Here is a 17,653-nt window from a genome sequence, read left to right as displayed (position 1 = left end):
TGGGGCATCGTGTCGTATCGAGAAATTATACTCCGTAGATCTTCAACCGTTGAGCCTCGTGCTGTACAGGTGGGATGGAGTGCGCCACGAAATAGGTGTAAACTTAAAAACTGAGGCGGCATTGCGTACTTGCTATTCGACTTGTAAAAGGTGCGCACCATTCTTGGCGAGATTAAAATGATGCTCGCCCAACGGTTTGCAAGGACATAACCAACAATGTCCCACCATTCCCTCACACAGAGAGAGAACATGCTCAGTGACATCACAAACAGTGGAAGTCGCCTGGCTACGAAGCCAACGACAGAGTGGGTTGTGCTTGGGCCTTAGGATTTCATCCCGGTCCATAGTAGCACTTTCTACGGGCATAGTGGTGGAGTTTATCAGTCAGGACATCATGGGGAAACTCTCTCACGTGAACCCTTTACCCGAGCGTGCGGTCTTGGCCATTTCGCTTGCTCTCGTTATGAGGGTCATCGTGAGGGGAACAAGATGACAACTCCACCGACGCAATGCTACGTCGTGGGGAGCTCGGTTAACTTGCGTGCTCTTTAGCCGCTCTGCAGCTCTGCATGCATTTGTCGCCGGATGCCGCTGGGGACGGCATGATCGCCTATTTAACTTGGTTGCTTCCATGTTGGTTGGCCGTTACTGTTGGCTCGACTCAACAATGCATGGAGGCACTCTTTGAGACCGAATCGCCTGCAGTGTGAAACCAAAGGATTTGAATCATACAGTACTACCAACCGTGGGACTTATACTCGGCTGTGGGCACATACAACTTCAACTTTGTTGTAGTCTGTAAGCCGTAGCGTACTCTACACGGAGTTCCCGTCTTTGGCCATGCAATATCATCGCCATGATATCGGAGTAAAACTCGATACTAAACCTACCCTAAGGTTGTAAGAGGATCATCCCCTGTGCAGGGTTCTTGGCAATCCTTCGAGAATGCCGAACGTGTTTGCTGATCACCCGAGATCCCCATGGGTTGATCTTGGTGTGGAACGGGATCCCCGTCACAGAAGCTGTGTTAAGAGAAACTCGTCAGGAAGAGCGAGGGAAGTCAAATTCTTTGAGGAAACACTATTGTAGTAATTCAGGGTATGCTTGCGTACGTGCGCTGTGAAATATTGTGGTTTCGAGTTTAACTCGGCCATTTGGAGGGCATATGTGCACACAATTCTATCAATCTCAGTCTGGCCGAGTCATGTTGGACAGGAAAACAATGTGCCTTGTGTCTATGTATGCCTAACTGCTGTTACCCCTTTCCAGAGCGTTTCGATTACACAACACTCGTGTTCTCTATCCATACGACGTATTTCGGGAAGAATACGACATGTCGGGTAATGGAGGGTAAGACGAAACCAAGCGCAATTTACTCGCGCAACTGTACCGCCATCATCTGTCGAATGGAACTTTCCTGTGTGCTTTGTTAACATGTTGGTTCAAGTCGGTCATTGAATGGTTCGTGAACATTGGTTCCTTCTCTTGAGGTGTCGAAATGAAGCCCTACATGGGCAGGCAATCAGTCTAATATTTACCGGTTGTAAGGTTCGATCCCATCCCGGTCAGCTTCATAGGTTCAATACATCTGCTCAATCATTTTGCTGGTACCTGTCGCACTGCTGTTCCTGAAAAATGGGCGGCAAGGACAGTCGAGTTGGCTGCAAGCCGCCTCATCCTCAAGATTATAATTTCCGCATCACCATTCCCACGGCCAATCAATAAGATGAGTTCTTTCACCTCCTTCCTCGCAATGCCCTTCTTCAAACCGAGCTGCATGCTCAGCCATACCATGCCTCGCTGTTTTCCACAGGTTCAAGCTGCAGAACATCAAATCATTCGACGGGCACCAGCCGAGTGTTCGCAACCCCGGCCGTTTTTAAATTACATCTCTTTACCAGCAACAATGATTGGTCTTGCCCCTGTATCTGCAGGAGCGGCCCCTGCATCTGTAGCGTGCATGGCGCTGATCTGTTGACGGAACTGTCTTAGCAGAGCCTCTGTTGTGGTTGAAGGATCCACAGGGCTGATGACCAGCGTTGTCTTTGGGGTCGAGACAAGAGAGTTGGGCTGAATTTCTTGACATTATCAAAGGGCTCAGTGAGTAGTGCATTTCGTAATCTCCACATGAACTTCAGCCGCCCGGGTCCAGCAGTTTGGAACGTGGTTGCCAATGTCTTGGTATGCGGGAGTATCGTGAGACACCTCAGATCGATGCCAAGAATATTGCGAACGGAACTCGACTATCAAATAGTTAAAAACGACTATTTGGAAACTCTTCATCTGTTAAATCGACTCAACTGCATATTCCAAGTCACTCGTGTTTTACTTTGACAACAAGACACAGGAGAACGCCTCGAGTGTTGAGCAGTTTCCGCACACATATACGAGTATTACGAGCAAACCCGAATAGTGCCTAGCTCAAGCCATGGAGGGCATCAAGTAGTCCAAACTGGGTAACTAACATGCTCACAGCACTCAAAGAACCGGCAAGGTCTCCGACCGACCCATTCTCTTGTCATTCATGGCATAGAGACAAGGCGGTTTTTGAAGACCACGCGTTCGAAAGTAAGATGGCACTAATATTAGTTCATCTCGGAGGAAAGTTGTGAGTGAGGCTTTATAACCAATATGTGCCCACGATGATATTCCCTCTGCTTCTCTTTTTCCTGCCATCCCTCTCTGTAAGTTGGTTGCAAGGCTAACACAAGTCATTCTTTCATTTTCTTATTATCTTTCCATCATACGCTTCGGCGTAGATTGTCATTCTTTTTAAATCCAGCTGGTTGAAGATAGATATACAAACTCTTCACGATGCGTTCCGCTCTTTTAGCCACCGCTGCCTTGCCCCTTGCGGCTCGGGCTGTCGACTCTCCCATCAACCTCGCCGTTGTTGATGATAACCGTGCAGTTCAACTGCCAGGTATTCTCAAGTACCCCGTCACCGCTGTTCAGGGTTCATCTGGGCTCTTGAGACGACAGGAGGGCGAGGACCTTCCCTCCCAGTCACAAGGTCTGTACTACACCATCGGACTCGATATCGGTACACCCGGAAACACCGTCGACGTGGTGTTTGACACCGGTTCTTGGGAGCTTTGGGTCAACCCTAACTGTGCTCGGGCTGATAACCCGACCGCCTGCTCCAAGTTTGGGCGACTCACTGCATCAAGCTCCCTCAAGAACCTTGGCGAGACCGCTAAACTCACCTACGGAAGGGGTTACGCCGACATTGGATACTACAGCGACTCTGTCAAGGTTGGAGATGCCAAGTTGAAGGACCAAATCTTTGGTATCGCCAGCGACAGCCAGTATATTAACAGTGGTATCCTGGGTACTGGTCCCATCTTGGGCGGCATCAACAACGACGACCGCTTCGTTGTCAACTCTCTCCACAAGCAAGGTTTCACCAAGAGCATCGCCTTTGGTGTCGATCTTCAGGGTATTGCGTCTGCTCGTGGCAGTGTCGTCTTTGGTGGTGTTGACTTGAAGAAGTTCCGTGGTAGTCTGCACGCCTCGCCCATTCTCGAGCCTGCTGCTGCCCCTGATGGCAATGCTCGCTACTGGATCAACCTCGACGGCATCTCGCAGACCGTCCAGGGCAAGACTTCCACTCTCGTTGGCGAGACTCTCCCCGTCTTCCTCGATACCGGCTCCACGCTTTCTTACTTCCCCGCCAACGTTGTCCAGCAGCTTCTCAAGGGATTCCCTGGTGCCAAGCGTGACGCCAACGGCAACTACCTTGCCGACTGCTCCTTGAGAAACCAGGATGCCTCTGTTGATTTCAAGTTTGGTAACACTGTCATCAGGGCTGCCTACAAAGACTTCATCTACGCTTTCAATGCCAACACCTGTGCGCTCGGTTTCACTGAGGAAGCCCAGAAGATGTACATCCTGGGAGACAGCTTCCTCCGCTCTGCCTACGTTGTCTTTGATCAGACCAACAAGGAGCTCGCCATCGCTCAGGCCGACGACTGCGGTACTCACCTGGTTGCTATCGGCCCTGGTCCTGCTGGTCCTCTTGTTGGAGAGTGTGGCAAGCCTCCTGTCACCTCAACCACCACTACCACCTCTCAGACTTCCACCAAGACGTCTTCTACCGAGAAGCCTACGTCCACCAAGACCACCGAGACTGAGACCAAGACCAAGACCAAGACTTCTTCTACCGGAACTGCCACCAAGACTCACTCTGTGACCAGCTCAACGGGAACTGCTAGCCAGCCTACCGTCACGTCCAGCACCCACTGGGGCAACACCACCACCGCTGCGCCAACTTACACCTCGACCTTCACCACCACCAAGGTCTACACCATCACATCTTGCCCTCCCACCGTGACCAAGTGCCCTGTTGGCCACGTCACCACCGAGATTGTCACGTCTCTCACCACCTGGTGCCCCGGTGAGACGGCCAAGCCCACCGTGACCACCACCGTCTCTGTTCCCGGCTGCCCTGGTGGCCACCACTGCCCTCCCACTCCTCCTGAGAGTTCCCAGGCTCCTGGATGCCCCGGTGGCGAGAACTGCCCTCCTCCCGAGGTGAGCACCGCTGTCCCTGCACCAACCACCGAGGTTGTCATCCCTACCGAGACTGGTGCCAACCCTTGCCCTGGCTGCAACATTCCTACCAGCGGTGTCGCCAGCCCAACCGGCGGCTTGACTACCGTTGTTGTTCCTACCGAGAGCGCTCCCGGTAGCCAGCCTACTACTCCTGTCACTGCCGGAGCTGCTCGCGTTGGCGCCGGTGCTCTCGTCTTCGTTGTCGCTGCCGTGGCTATGCTGTAAGTCGGGTGATTAGACGGGATGAACGGTTTGCGGGTTTGACGGGTTAATGGGTACACGGTTTCTATTCAAACTTGTCGGCAGGGAGTTTTATGCCTGAAAATTTTCTGTACTTTAATTCTTGTGTCTAATTATATAAATATAAATGGGGAACTGGGTGTTTGAAGCATGTTGGCCAAGGGCTTGTGAATGGGATACAGTGACAGGCTAATGCTCTGACAAGTCAAGTTGAGATGTGATTTAGAGAGGAGTAACAAGTTGCCAACGAATTGGCATGCCTTGAAGATCGGCAAGTCTACCGATCCGTCCACAAATATGCGCAATGTTCCGAAATGCATGATTCTATGACCTTGCTCGATGATCATGACAGGGATATTCTGGAGACTGCTAAAATGGACCAACAGCTGCCTGTACAACATCAACCTTGGCACTTATTGACGTCTTCTCACGTTAACGAGAAGGCTGTGAACTTCGAATTAGACGACAAGACCAGTTGAATCCGGCGTTTGCTAAAGAAACACCAAGGCTTTGCAAATTTTTGATTTGCGATCAAGTCTTACATCATAGTACGCATCGATTGAGTGTTTCAAGGATTATGATCGCCCCTTTGGTTGATGATGCGTTATGCTGACGTGGTCGCCTGTTGGGCATCACATCCTTGGTTCCTGTCATGACGTGCAAAGTGTGCTTCTTGAGCTCTCTTGGCAACGATTCTATTGAGAACACATTTCAAGAAAATAGACACTCCTGGTGGTCGAGAAATAACTCCCATACTTTTTTTATTTGCTTTTCTAACCGGCCTTGAGTTGTATGGCCGAGTCTTGTATAAGTAAAGTCGACATCTTGGCATGAAGCTCGCGACGAACAACACACCATGACAAGTTGCAGCATTTATCAAAACCCCATGCATCTCATCGCCAAGTCTCGGCAACAGTAGCCGCGATTGACCACCCATCATAATGCGTTCAACTGTCCCTGTGTCCCCAAGTGGTTGAACCATTGGCTTGGTGAACGCCACAAGCGTAAGCAACGGACGAATTCATCCCAATTCAGAAACGGAACGCGACCACTTCAAAAGCCTTCGAAGTGGAAGAGAATCCCCACCAGTCGCTTGTAATTTCCAAGTAATTGCTCTGCGCAAACGTGAATCAAACCAAGTAGGCTGTGCGACTGCCGAGATGGAGTTTATTGCGCAGTTCTTTTTCTCGCGAAATGGTTCCCAAAACGGCAAAGACGAAAGTTGTCTCAGGTTGAAGTCAAATCGTGGCTGTCGGCTGATGGGTCCGAGTCATAAGGCTGGGACCCTGATTTCCAGGTCACAGGGAACTAGAATGGTTTGAATCGTCATCCTGTCGAATGGGGGACCTGATTCGGAAATGCGGCACGAAGGCTGAACATGGCATACAAATGATAGATTCAATGCTGCCTACATATAAGAAGACCTCAACCGTGACCATTCTCATCAACATCTCTACACCATCACCAAATACATCTCACCTACCCTCCACACTCTCCTCAAAAACATCAAAACACCAAAATGACCATCTACAACACACAAAACCAACAATCCCCCCCAGAGAACCACATCGCCACCATCTCCTCCTCCTCCTCCAAACCACCAACCCCATCCGACCCAGACTTCGGCCTCGACTCCCTCTTCGGCCTCTTCGCATCTCTCGTCGCCGCCCCGCTCTACCTATATGCCACCCTCAAAGGAAAGTTCAAGGTATGGGACGAAATCCTCGACAACATCCCCGAGTCTCTCCTCCGCAAGCCCACCCTCGACGTAGGATGCGGCAGGGGCATGGTTCTCCTCAAAACAGCCCAACGCAAGAAGAAGCTCCTCTCGACATCATCAGAAACCCCACCCGCCTACGGGATAGACATCTTCAGCACGGCAGACCAGACGGGCAATTCTCCCGTAGCGACATACAAGAATGCGGCGGCCATGGACGTCGTTGACATGGCTGTCCTGCACACCGCGTCTTTTACGGAAACATTTCCCTTTGCGGATGGGGTGTTTGGGCTCATCACTGCCAATTTGTCTATACATAATGCCCAGCGCGAGGGGAGGATCTTTGCTGTCAAGGAAATGGCGAGGGTTTGTGCACCTGGTGGGAGGGTTGTAATTGTTGACTTGTATGGGTATTTTAAGGATCATAGGGTTGCGTTGGAGGAGTGTGGGTGGACGGGTGTTGATGTCTCGCTTGTGAGCTTCAAGATGATGTATGGAGTATTGCCGTGTCAGATATTGACTGCTACGAAACCCGAGTGAGGTTGAGGATGGACGGGATGAGCGGTCTTGCAATAGATTGGAGGATTGTGTGTGCAATGTATATCCCTTTTGTTGAAGATACCAATAAAGAATGCTTTACACATAATCGCAACCACACACCAGCAGTCTGCACAAGACTCATACTCTGCCGCCTCAGCCATATCCGCAATCACATGTCCCTGCTGCTGCCATCATTCATGTATTGACTACTCATTAGTGCTACCAACACCAGTCTAGACATTTGTCCAACAGTCCGTCAGTTAGGTTCGTCCTCTACACCGTAATGCTATATGCTATACCTTTGCATGACTGTGCCAACCCTCTTTTTTTTTTTGCAAGTCGCAACCCTATCCACAAGAAAAGTCATTGCAAAAGTCAACATGCGGCCCGTTCAATCATTTCCTCCGGCCTTGCCGGCATCGTCGTACATTCAACGTGACCGTCTTCATGCAGATCGGTTCTTTCGATCACTGTCGGTAGTTAGTAAAGCCTGTCACAGATTCCGACCTGCTTCATGGTCCCACAAACTACTTACGTGCTGAGTCTCCGCGAGAGCTGGTGCAGTTTCTTATCATTGTCGGCCTCCTGGGCCGCCTTTTGCAACGCACTAGCCCGCTCCTCCTCCTGGTGCTTCACAACCTCTTCGTGACTTGGCGGCAGACGCTCATTCTGCAAATCAACCTTTCTCGCATCTTCAAACGAGCTTATCGCGTTCTTAATACCTTCGGCGCCAAGCATGAGCGTACCGGCTGGCAGTCTGCCTCCAGAGACTGTCTTGAGCTCGGTAACCTTTTCAGACTCCTCCCGCAGGACCTGGAAAACGCGCGACATGCGGCCAATTGCCAAAATCTTGTTCTTGATCGCTCTCCGCTTAAACTCGATCGAGTTCGGGTCGTCACTGACTTGGGATGTCGTAGGTGAGTGCGGACTGGTTGAAGATGGCGTCTCCTCCTTGAGCTCCTCCTCGGAACACGTGCTGAGAATGGCAATCAACATGTCGGTAATCTTCTCGCCCACAAATGGCAAAGACCACGTGAAAACGTCCATAAAGTTGGGCAGCCAGTATGGGTGAGGCGTGCAGTTGAACTGACGGATATTCATGACGTTGTTTTCGTACTTGAGCACCGCCGCCTTATTGTTGTATACATCCAAGTAGTTGGGCGCAGAGAATATGGTCATGACGCTGGGGAAACCGGTAGTACGCGTCTTTCGGTACATGCGGTACCCGGCATCTTGAGCCTCGTGCGCTCGGATAATGGACAAGAGGTTGTTCTTCTCGAGGAATGCGCAGGCAGCAGGATATGAAAAGAAGTATGAGCAGCCACGCACGTGGTTGTGCAAAAAATAGTCGCTCGACTTCTCCTGACCAAAGTCCTCAAGGGGATCGGCCCAGAGGATATCGCACATGAGACCTTGAGTGGGAGGCTCTCGGAATCGGTCAATCTGGGATCAAGGGTTAGAACCAACTCAGAGGTCGGGCGGGGGGGACCGCTTTCACGTACATTTTTCAAATCGTCCAGTGTATGCAACTCCGGGCTCAAGCCGCCGTGGATACACAGGAATTGCTTGTTCATGACAGCCGCCAATGGCAGGCTGCAGAAGGATTCCATACAGGCGTCGTAAACCGTCTCTGAGTATTTGTGCTTGCATTCGAGCTTGAAGGTGAAGTAGTCAGTCAAGTGGCGGCACTCGTGGTTTCCTCGAAGCAGCCACAGAGTATTGGGATAATGGATTTTTAAAGACCATAGGTACAAAACACATTCGATGCTAAAGTAGCCTCGGTCAACGTAGTCGCCTAGGAAGAGATAGCGGGTCTCAGCCGGGTCGCCACCGACTTCGAAAAGCTTCATCAAATCGTAGTATTGACCGTGAACGTCGCCACACACAGTGATGGGGGCGTCCATCTCGAGCAGGTTGGGTTCGGATCGCAGGATTTCGGTTCCCTTTTTGAGAATCCATAGCGCTTGCTCATCTGTCAAACGACCCTCGCGATAAAAGTGCTGCTTAAGAAAGGCGATGTCGGGTTTGGATTGAGAGTTGTCTTCGAAAAATTGCTCATCGGTAGGCTTGGCCATGGCCGGTGCCTGAACATCTGCAGTATCGCGAGAAAAGAGCTGGTTAGTCTCGACGTCTCTGACCAAGTCTCAGGATTACGCTTTTCCTCGTCGCAGAATTGGACCCCTTGTCCAACCCGACAGAGGTCAAGGTGGCAACAAACCTTTGCAAACTCTCTCCAACGTGCTCACTTGCGTGCCATCCTCCATGGTATGAATGGTGAAGTCGATCTCGGGAACGGGTTTCTTCTCTTGGATGGCGCGAATGGCATTGTCAACCTGCTGGTTGCGGCGCACGTCGGCCGGTGGGGGACTGCCGTCTTGCTCCATGGCGAAAGAGTGCGGCAAAGGATGCTGAAGAGAGAGGAGGAGGAAGAAATAATGATTCCTGGCGACCTCGCTCCACGGAGAGTTGTCGAGTCTCTCAACACCAAATTTTGACGGAGGCGCCGAGCTGTCCAAAAGGTGTCAGGTCAAGCTGGGTGGCGGTGAGGGGTCGGTATCGTCGAGCTGGCTGTGTCGAAACGAGACGTATGCGGGGCGACAGATTTGAGCTCACGACCAGCGGGAGGTTCAGTCGGCACTGAAGCGTTCTTCGACTTGGATAAGAGACTCCCGAAGACAACAAAACCAGGTGCTGGGAGGGGATGTGACGATGAGAGTAGGGCTGACAAGGGGAAAAGAGGTTGGTTGTCGGGTCTGGAGTGTGGTGCGGGAAAGAGATGCGCCCGCATCCACCTGAGGACTCGTCTCCATACGGAGCACTTGAGTGCTGGTCTGGTGGGGAGGAAAATGTAACCAGGCTCAAGTGCGGCGTGAGGCTGGGTCAGGATCAGCACCACACAACTGAAGGGGACAGCACCAGACTGGACGTTCAGAGCCAAGCAGGCAGGCTTGAGTTGCGGCGCTCCTGCCCAATCAGCGCTGCTGCTGTCCGAATCGTCCAACGGAGGAGTTCAATGTTGAAATGAATCAATTGGTTCGTACTACCTCGAGAAAGAACAGAATCAAACAGTAGAGTGCCGCAGAGTTCATCCAATCTACAACTCTCCCCCAGATAAGACACGCTACACTGACGTCGTGTATAGCTACGCCTCGTCCCGCCCTGCACAAACATCAACTCATCTGCCTTGTCCCGGGCTGTGATGGAGGAGTTTCTGCCGTCGCACACACCAGTTGACATCAAATCGCACCAACATGATGATGAGACTTCAGCCGCAGCGAATGACGCTGTGCTACCGTCAGCAACCTGTCCGGTCTGTGTTCGTGGGTAGTCATTGGCTACGGCAAATAGATATATCAGGCCAGGACATCTCTACCGCGTCGACAAGTCGCCAATTTCTACGGCCAGGCAAGCACAACTTGAACCAAAGTAATAAACACCAGCCACACCCGTTTCAGGCGATGCATCACGACATGGGACCAGGACCGCGAGCTGGCGATGCAAGAGCTCCTTCACGTTGTGACCAGGGGCGAGCAATTCTGCTTTTCTTTCTTCCTGGGACAGCCCATCAATCCGGGTTGCACCAGAAAGCTTAGCAATGACTTTGAACCAAGACGAGCAGTTATTATTACGACCCATCCGATGATGGTAACACCTGACAATGAATCAGAGCTCCAGACACCAGATAGCTGGAGCAAACAGGTGTGACCAGACTTGAACTCAATGCCATTTACCCCACTTCCGAACCTCGCCCGCCAATCTCTCCTCAGAGGCCGCCGCCCAAGCAAAAATTCTTTTGATGTCATCATCCGCTCACGCACATTTGATACCAATGTCTCTCCCACTCACCACTGTCTCACAATCCACATTTGGGGGCTGAGACCAGTCATTTGCGAAAGCTGAACATTTGACTGAAGTCTTGTTGGTTCACTCAAAGACCCAATCAGGTAATCGGTCGCGAGTCTTGTTTGAACCACAAAATGCATTTTGCTTCCCAAGTCTACCATCTAATTTGCATCCCATAAGCGTTCAGCATGCTCTATTTGGTTCACTTCCAACTCTATCATTATCGTGACTCGTAACGGAAAAGCCTAACCCAGCACCAAAGCAATTGGACCCTTCCCAACGTCTTACGGGAGACAATATCCGCCATCTACAATCATATCCAAACCAGTCGTATACGAAGCCGCATCACTCGCAAGATACAAGTACGAACCCTTGAGCTCACTAACTCTACCTTCGCGTCTGGAATCAATCAGTCAGCAAGGACGACAACCGTCTCAGAAACCAGTCACTTACCCCATTGGTGTCTTGTTCTTCCACTGCTCCTTCGTCTCAGCCGGCGCGAAATTCGAAATCTCCGTCTGAATATACCCAGGCGAAACGGTATTGACACGCGCAAACCCAGTCCACTCCACCGCCAAGCTCTTGCAAAAGTGAATAACCGCAGCCTTGGACCCGTTGTACACAGCCTGCAACTGTGGAATATTGACAATACTGCCACTCATTGACGCCGTTGCAATGAAGCTACCGGCGATAAAGCCCTCCAAAGGCTTGCCATGGACAGTCGTGCCCTCCTTCTTCTGTCGTCGAAAGTGAGCGCCAGCACTCTTTGCGCACCACATGACACCGTCGACGTTGACGGCCATGACCTTCTTGGCCGTCTCGACACTGCCGTCGATAAACTCGCCCTCTTCCCACGCGATGCCCGAGTTGGCGACAAATACATCGAGACGGCCGTTGAATTCACTAACGATGTCGCTGATGGCTTTGTCGACGACTTCGGCCGACATGACGTTGACTTGATATGCCTTGCCTGCATACGCCCGTTGGAATTAGTGGTTTTGTGTATTGCGACCTTTTCCCACTTGTGCAGTGACTTACACTTGACGCCATACGTCTTTTCAATATTCTCTGCCTCTTTCAAGGCTTGCTTATTGCTGTTGTACCAAATGGCTACATTTGCGCCCGCCTCAGCAAATGCCTGGGCCACTCCAAGACCAATACCCGCTCCAGCACCAGAGACGATTGCCGTTCGGCCCTTGAGCGAGAACATGGGCAAGACACGATCTCCATTGGGGACGTCCATGTTGTCTTGCTTGAAAACACCGTTCTTCATATCTGTCGCCATCTTGTAAAATGCTGCAACGTGACGCTATTAGGTGACGATCTGAGTATTTGCCCAAAAAGAATCCAAAATAGAAACGACAGTTGTTATTGGAGCCCAACGACGTAACGATGGGTATGCACCTCTTCTTATGCCTTATTTCCTACTCGTCCGACATGCGACATTTATGGCCACATCGGCCCATTTACACCTCCCTGGTATCAGCCCAAGTCGTTCACGGCCTAGGAGTCGAACAGACCGCGTTGAAACAGCCTGTGGAACCTGGTGTTTGTTTGGTGCGCATCAAGTTCGGTCGACTGCGGTCGCAATTTTGTGGACTCATCTTGACCTATGGCCTATCAGTATGTGTTGTCGAGCTGGCACCGTACCTGGACGAGGATAGCCGCCGGTGCCAAGGGCTTCCACTGCCCCTCCACAACGTCTCTTTGCTCCGCGCCTCTGACGCAAATCGCGGGACTGGATGCGGGTTTTGACATGCGGTTTTTGATTGCAATCAAAGACTTGTCGGGGGTAACGTTTGTGTGTGGGGGCTGACAGCGGAGCAGCCTTGTAGAGAATAGCTCGACTCCAACCTCCACAGAAACAAATCTCCTGTGCATGTCAAAAACAAAAGCTGCATGGTTAAGCTGGAGGATGAACATGTGAATGTGTAATTTGACGGGGAAATGAACGGGTAAATGTGGTGCTGCTAACGTCGCATTGAGCTTCAGAACGGGTGCTATTTATCTATAATTTTTGTTGTTGACTCTATATCTAGGGTATCAGTTATCGATTGATAAATTGCGGATCGAGCCTATTTCAGCTGCATGTTTGCAGCAATGACTTGATCGCCAGGGAAGTTGGATGTTTTGAACCGAGAAATGAAATCGTCCCTGTTGACTGTAGAGTTGTTAGTATTGGAATATGTATCTGAAGGAGTCGGGAATGTCTCACTATATCCACCACAGATGCGCCGCAGGCCTTCGAAAGCGCTTCTGCCGTGGAGAACGCGCCAGTTATCAAAGACTACAGATATTAGCCAAACAGCATCCTGGAACGCATAAGTCTTGCCTTCAACTCACTCAAAATTCGGCCTGGCTCGAGCTGGAACCAGTATTCATTCTCTTTGCGTCGCAAGATATTGTCCCACTTCCCGGCTGCGCTGTACCATTTGTTTACATCCACTTGCAGCGGAATCACTCCTCTGTCGTCATTGTTCCATCGGATACGGCGGATCCTATGGGGGGATGCCTCAATCACAGGATATGCTCTGTCAGGCGCAATGGCAACACCTTCATTTCCGCTCGCGTGCCAGGGGACTCCAACTGTTCGAAGTGTCTCGTAAGCATCGGGGAATTCCTTCTTCAGTCTGTAAGCGGCGTAGAATCCGTCCACAAGAAGGGACTGCCCGCCAAGACTGTCATCATCGTTGGCCTTGTCAGGAGGCGGCGTGTGGGACAGCATGTGGAATGCTTGCAGACCAGCGGGCTCGGTAAAGTAGGTTGTGTCAGTGTGCGCAGCGAGCGCCAAGTTGGTGTAAGCAGTGTCTGCTTTCGCCAAGTCTGGGATGAAGTCGTAAAAGCCTCCGTAATGAGTGTTTCGGATGGGACCTATAGCCTCTAACAGTTCCTTGGTTGCCTCAGGCGTCTTGGGTGAGTTGACGACAAAGCACAATCCAAAGTTACGCTGCATATGTTTAGCAAAGCCTAATAGGGTAGAATGAGGTACTCACAATCTTTTCCGTCAGGTCTGCCATTCCGGTCCTGTCGTCCTTGGCCATAACGCTCTCGAATGAGACTTCAGGGCGATGGTTTGTTATGACTGGGCCCGTCCACAGAATCTGGCGACTGTAAATTTGTCAGTAATTGCTGCTTTGGTTTTTGTTGCGAGTCAATGCTTGCCCCAAGTTTCTCAACTTTTTATTCCCACCCTTGTCATAGAGCATAGACCGAAGCCACGACCAGCTATAATTGCTCTCATGAGAATCCGACCCTTTTTGGCACGTAGTCAGCGCGTAAAGAATCAAATGAATTTTTGGTCAGGGGTCTTACAAGTTACATCGACACCATCTTCTTTTGGCTGAATGGTCGTGGCAGCAACACCCGAGAGCTTTCACGGTCAGCGACTCAGGGGACCACCGGCCTCGAGTAAATCACTAACCTCAAACGTGTTAAAATTCCTCTGCATAGTGTCCTGGTTTACGCATTTCACACAGCGACAATTATCACTTAGAAGTTAGTAATAGGTGTGTGCCACACGCCAATTGAAGCTTACCGTAGCCACAAAGAGGATCTTGACAAACGTAGTCAGCAAAATGCACGATCAACAAAAGAAGGAGTACTGACAATCGCTTCGCATTCCGTTTTTCACCGTCTTGAATCTTGAGAACCAATCCCTTTCTGTCAGATTCCAGCGTCGTGGCGTAGCTGCGTATGGCATGCTGCATGCGCGAGGATTGGGCCAGAAACCTCGGCCGACAACTGCCAAGCGACCTTTTGAGTTGTCAATACGGAACAATTCTTGATCACTTTTGAGACGGCCAGATTTTACCTTGAGGCCCTAATGGCATTAGCCAGAGAGAAAATCATCTCTAGTTATTAAAGTTGAAGTTTTCAGGCCAATTGCACTGATCACTCGTCCGTGGCGTGATGTAAGTTGTTGGTGGCCGATTTGGAAGGGTTGGGGTACGTACCTCTATTTGAGGACTGGAGACGTCAAACCAGACTGGTCCTAGCCGAAACCCGGCGCTGGATTCCGCTGTTTCGTTGCTCCACGCCAAACCGGGCTGGTCAACCAGCCTGGAATGCACGTGAACAACCCCCGAAACGGGTAGTGTCCAGGAAGGTGCTAGGGACAGCTGGAGCATCTGGGTCGTAGATAATCCGAGCCGCAGGGAACAAATTTGATGACGATGCACATCATTTGCCCTGCAGAAAGGCATGCACCAGAATCGCCAACGTGCGCCAGACCTTACTTCAACAATACCCGTAACTCCCCTTTGACGAGTTGCAAAACCATACATCTGGCATCACTCCTCAGTGCAGGCGACTGAGCTCCAACGCCAAGCCTTTAATCACGGATACGACGAGCATGTTGAGTCGTCACTGATCAACCCAGAATGCCAGCTCGTTGCGCCACTGCATAACCACCGATGATAGTTGCTGCTTCACAACGTCGGATTCCGGCATCTCCTACGCTCGACAAATAGCAGCATGAATTCACGACAGCCCCAATTCACGAACTTTTATGACGACCGCGTAGGCGCTCATCGGCACGTTCAGTCTTCCGACCACATCCTGGATCGCTTGGGCGGGCCAACGATTCTGATAACTGCCGCCGTGCTCCTGGTCGCATTCGTAGCCAAAGTCTACAACCTAGAGCTGTCCCTGGACGCCATCGTATACTCTGCATCGACCTACTTGTGGGACATTACCGTCTTCATAGTGCCAAATCAACTAGTTGTTGCCCTGGATCACTGGCTAAACCCTGGTTCAATGATCGAGTCCGCCCCAGTCACACATGCCGCGAAGAGCGAGGCCATGAGGAGGATAATGGGTCTGGACCGCTCAGGCGGTATGATGGAATCCGTCTTTCAAGCTAGAAGCAGGGCTTTGTCTGTCACGGGAAGTGTTTTTGGATTGAAGTTGGATCCTGAGCGACCGGCGGGCCTGGGTAATCGCGATAACTCGTGCTATCAGAACAGCATTTTACAAGGACTTGCATCTCTTCCCTCTTTTCCCGAGTACCTATCAGCATGTGTACGAGCTATTGATATGCAAGGACCAACGAACGATGTAGCGCATACGCTGAGATCTCTTATCGCCGATTTGAACGATGCCACAAATAATGGAAGAACCATCTGGACTCCTAGTTTGCTGAAATCCATGAGCACATGGACTCAACAAGATGCACAAGAGTATTATTCCAAGGTCCTCGACGATATTGACAGGAGCGTGGCGAAGGCCGTCAAATCCATGCGCCGGTATTCCGGGCTGGAAGCAGATTGCATCAAGGACGATTCGGCCACGAGTGAGCATAGCGACGACAGCGGATATCAAAGCCTGTCGTCTACCCCAGACCTGGCGGCAAAGAAGACATTGCGGAACCCACTGGAGGGTCTTCTGGCGCAGCGGGTAGCCTGTGTCCAGTGTGGTTACTCGGAGGGCTTATCCATGATCCCGTTCAACTGTTTGACACTCAGTCTTGGCCTGGATAAGAATCAACACGACCTCTATGAGAGACTTGATTCCTACAGCCGAGTCGAAGCAATCGAAGGTGTCGAGTGTCCCAAGTGCACCCTCCTCAAAGCCCAGAGGCTTCTCACGAAACTATTGGACAAGTTCAAGGAGAGTGGCTCAACTTCTGAACAAATGCAAGCACCTCTCCAGAGGCTTGAAGCTGTTGAGCTAGCTCTTGAGGAGGACCATTTCGATGACAAGACGGTTACTGAGAAGTGCAAGATTTCGCCGCAAGGAAAGGTCAACACAACCAAGACGAAGCAAATCGTCATCGCCCGACCTCCCCAGAGCCTCGCAATCCATGTCAATAGGTCTGTTTTCGATCCACGAACTTTTGATATGATCAAGAACTCAGCACCTGTTTCCTTCCCACTGACCCTGGATCTTGGTCCGTGGTGTCTGGGTAGTGCAGAAGATGTCGAGGAAAAGCGGGCTAGTAAGGCTAGTAGTGATGACGGATCGAGCGAGGAGCAGTGGCTCTTGGACCCCAAAGCATCCATGATTGCCGGCGATTTGAGTCCATCCCGGTTGACAGGGCCCATCTACGAATTACGAGCGGCGGTGACACATTACGGACGTCATGAAAACGGCCACTATATATGTTATAGGAAGTATCCTGACTCAGAGGTCCCAAAAGAGGAGGACCTGCCACCTCCTGTGCTTGATGCTTCCATTGATGGAGAGGAGACAGATGGAGCCTCGGAGGACGAAAAGAAGCCATTCACACCGCCTCGTGGACAAAATTCGGGCTGGTGGCGGCTGAGCGACCACAATGTGAGCAAGGTCGACGAAGACGTGGTAATGTCCCTCTCGCCAGGCGTCTTTATGCTGTTTTACGAATGCGTGGACCCTAGCATGATCCTGCAAAGCGAAGCGGATAGCATGGAAGATGCTCAAGAAGCCTCGACACCAAACTCGGAAGGGTATGAGACGTTGGACGAGGCTGAAGTCGAGCAAGAAGATGATGCCGGCGAGCCGGAATTGTTACCCGATGGGCCGAGTCTGTTGTCAGAGCAGCCAGCTATTTCAAGTTCCGCAAGCGATACATCTGCCCCGGAGACCATTGACACCACTACCGACACTATAGACGCACCAACTATTGTCACGTCTGCGCCATCCAGTGTATCCAACTGGACACATGAGGAAGACGAGGTTCACAAGAGCAAGGCTGAGGACTGAAGGGAGAATTCATTTGTCGTTTCTGACTCGGGTTCAGCCTGGTATGAAGGCTGAGGATCATCTAATTTGGCACTGCATAGC

The 17,653-nt window shown here is 51.1% G+C and overlaps 4 protein-coding genes across 4 annotated transcripts; 3 read left to right on the top strand and 1 right to left on the bottom strand.

Annotated features, from left to right (window-relative positions):
- Nucleotides 1-2,814: 2,814 nt before the first annotated feature.
- On the top strand, nucleotides 2,815-4,779 carry VFPPC_05997 (secreted aspartic proteinase; the record flags this gene model as incomplete). The annotated part of the gene is made up of 1 exon (XM_018285107.1): nucleotides 2,815-4,779. One exon carries the CDS (start codon nucleotides 2,815-2,817, stop codon nucleotides 4,777-4,779), a length of 1,965 nt encoding a protein of 654 aa, XP_018142084.1.
- Nucleotides 4,780-6,313: 1,534 nt separating this feature from the next.
- Nucleotides 6,314-7,051, top strand: VFPPC_13938 (methyltransferase; the record flags this gene model as incomplete). The annotated part of the gene is made up of 1 exon (XM_018291710.1): nucleotides 6,314-7,051. The coding sequence occupies one exon, from the start codon at nucleotides 6,314-6,316 to the stop codon at nucleotides 7,049-7,051; it is 738 nt and encodes a 245-aa protein (XP_018142083.1).
- A 5,918-nt stretch (nucleotides 7,052-12,969) lies between these two features.
- Nucleotides 12,970-14,601, bottom strand: VFPPC_13937 (trimethyllysine hydroxylase; the record flags this gene model as incomplete). The annotated part of the gene is made up of 9 exons (XM_018291709.1): nucleotides 12,970-13,055; nucleotides 13,110-13,181; nucleotides 13,238-13,841; nucleotides 13,888-14,002; nucleotides 14,072-14,147; nucleotides 14,207-14,264; nucleotides 14,316-14,382; nucleotides 14,430-14,447; nucleotides 14,501-14,601. 9 exons carry the CDS (start codon nucleotides 14,599-14,601, stop codon nucleotides 12,970-12,972), a joined length of 1,197 nt encoding a protein of 398 aa, XP_018142081.1.
- A 766-nt stretch (nucleotides 14,602-15,367) lies between these two features.
- On the top strand, nucleotides 15,368-17,572 carry VFPPC_05995 (ubiquitin C-terminal hydrolase; the record flags this gene model as incomplete). The annotated part of the gene is made up of 1 exon (XM_018285105.1): nucleotides 15,368-17,572. The coding sequence occupies one exon, from the start codon at nucleotides 15,368-15,370 to the stop codon at nucleotides 17,570-17,572; it is 2,205 nt and encodes a 734-aa protein (XP_018142080.1).
- Nucleotides 17,573-17,653: the final 81 nt, after the last annotated feature.

This window comes from Pochonia chlamydosporia, chromosome 5 (assembly GCF_001653235.2).
Source record: "Pochonia chlamydosporia 170 chromosome 5, whole genome shotgun sequence".
NCBI lineage: Eukaryota > Fungi > Ascomycota > Sordariomycetes > Hypocreales > Clavicipitaceae > Pochonia > Pochonia chlamydosporia.
This window is presented reverse-complemented; position numbering and strand designations above follow the sequence as displayed.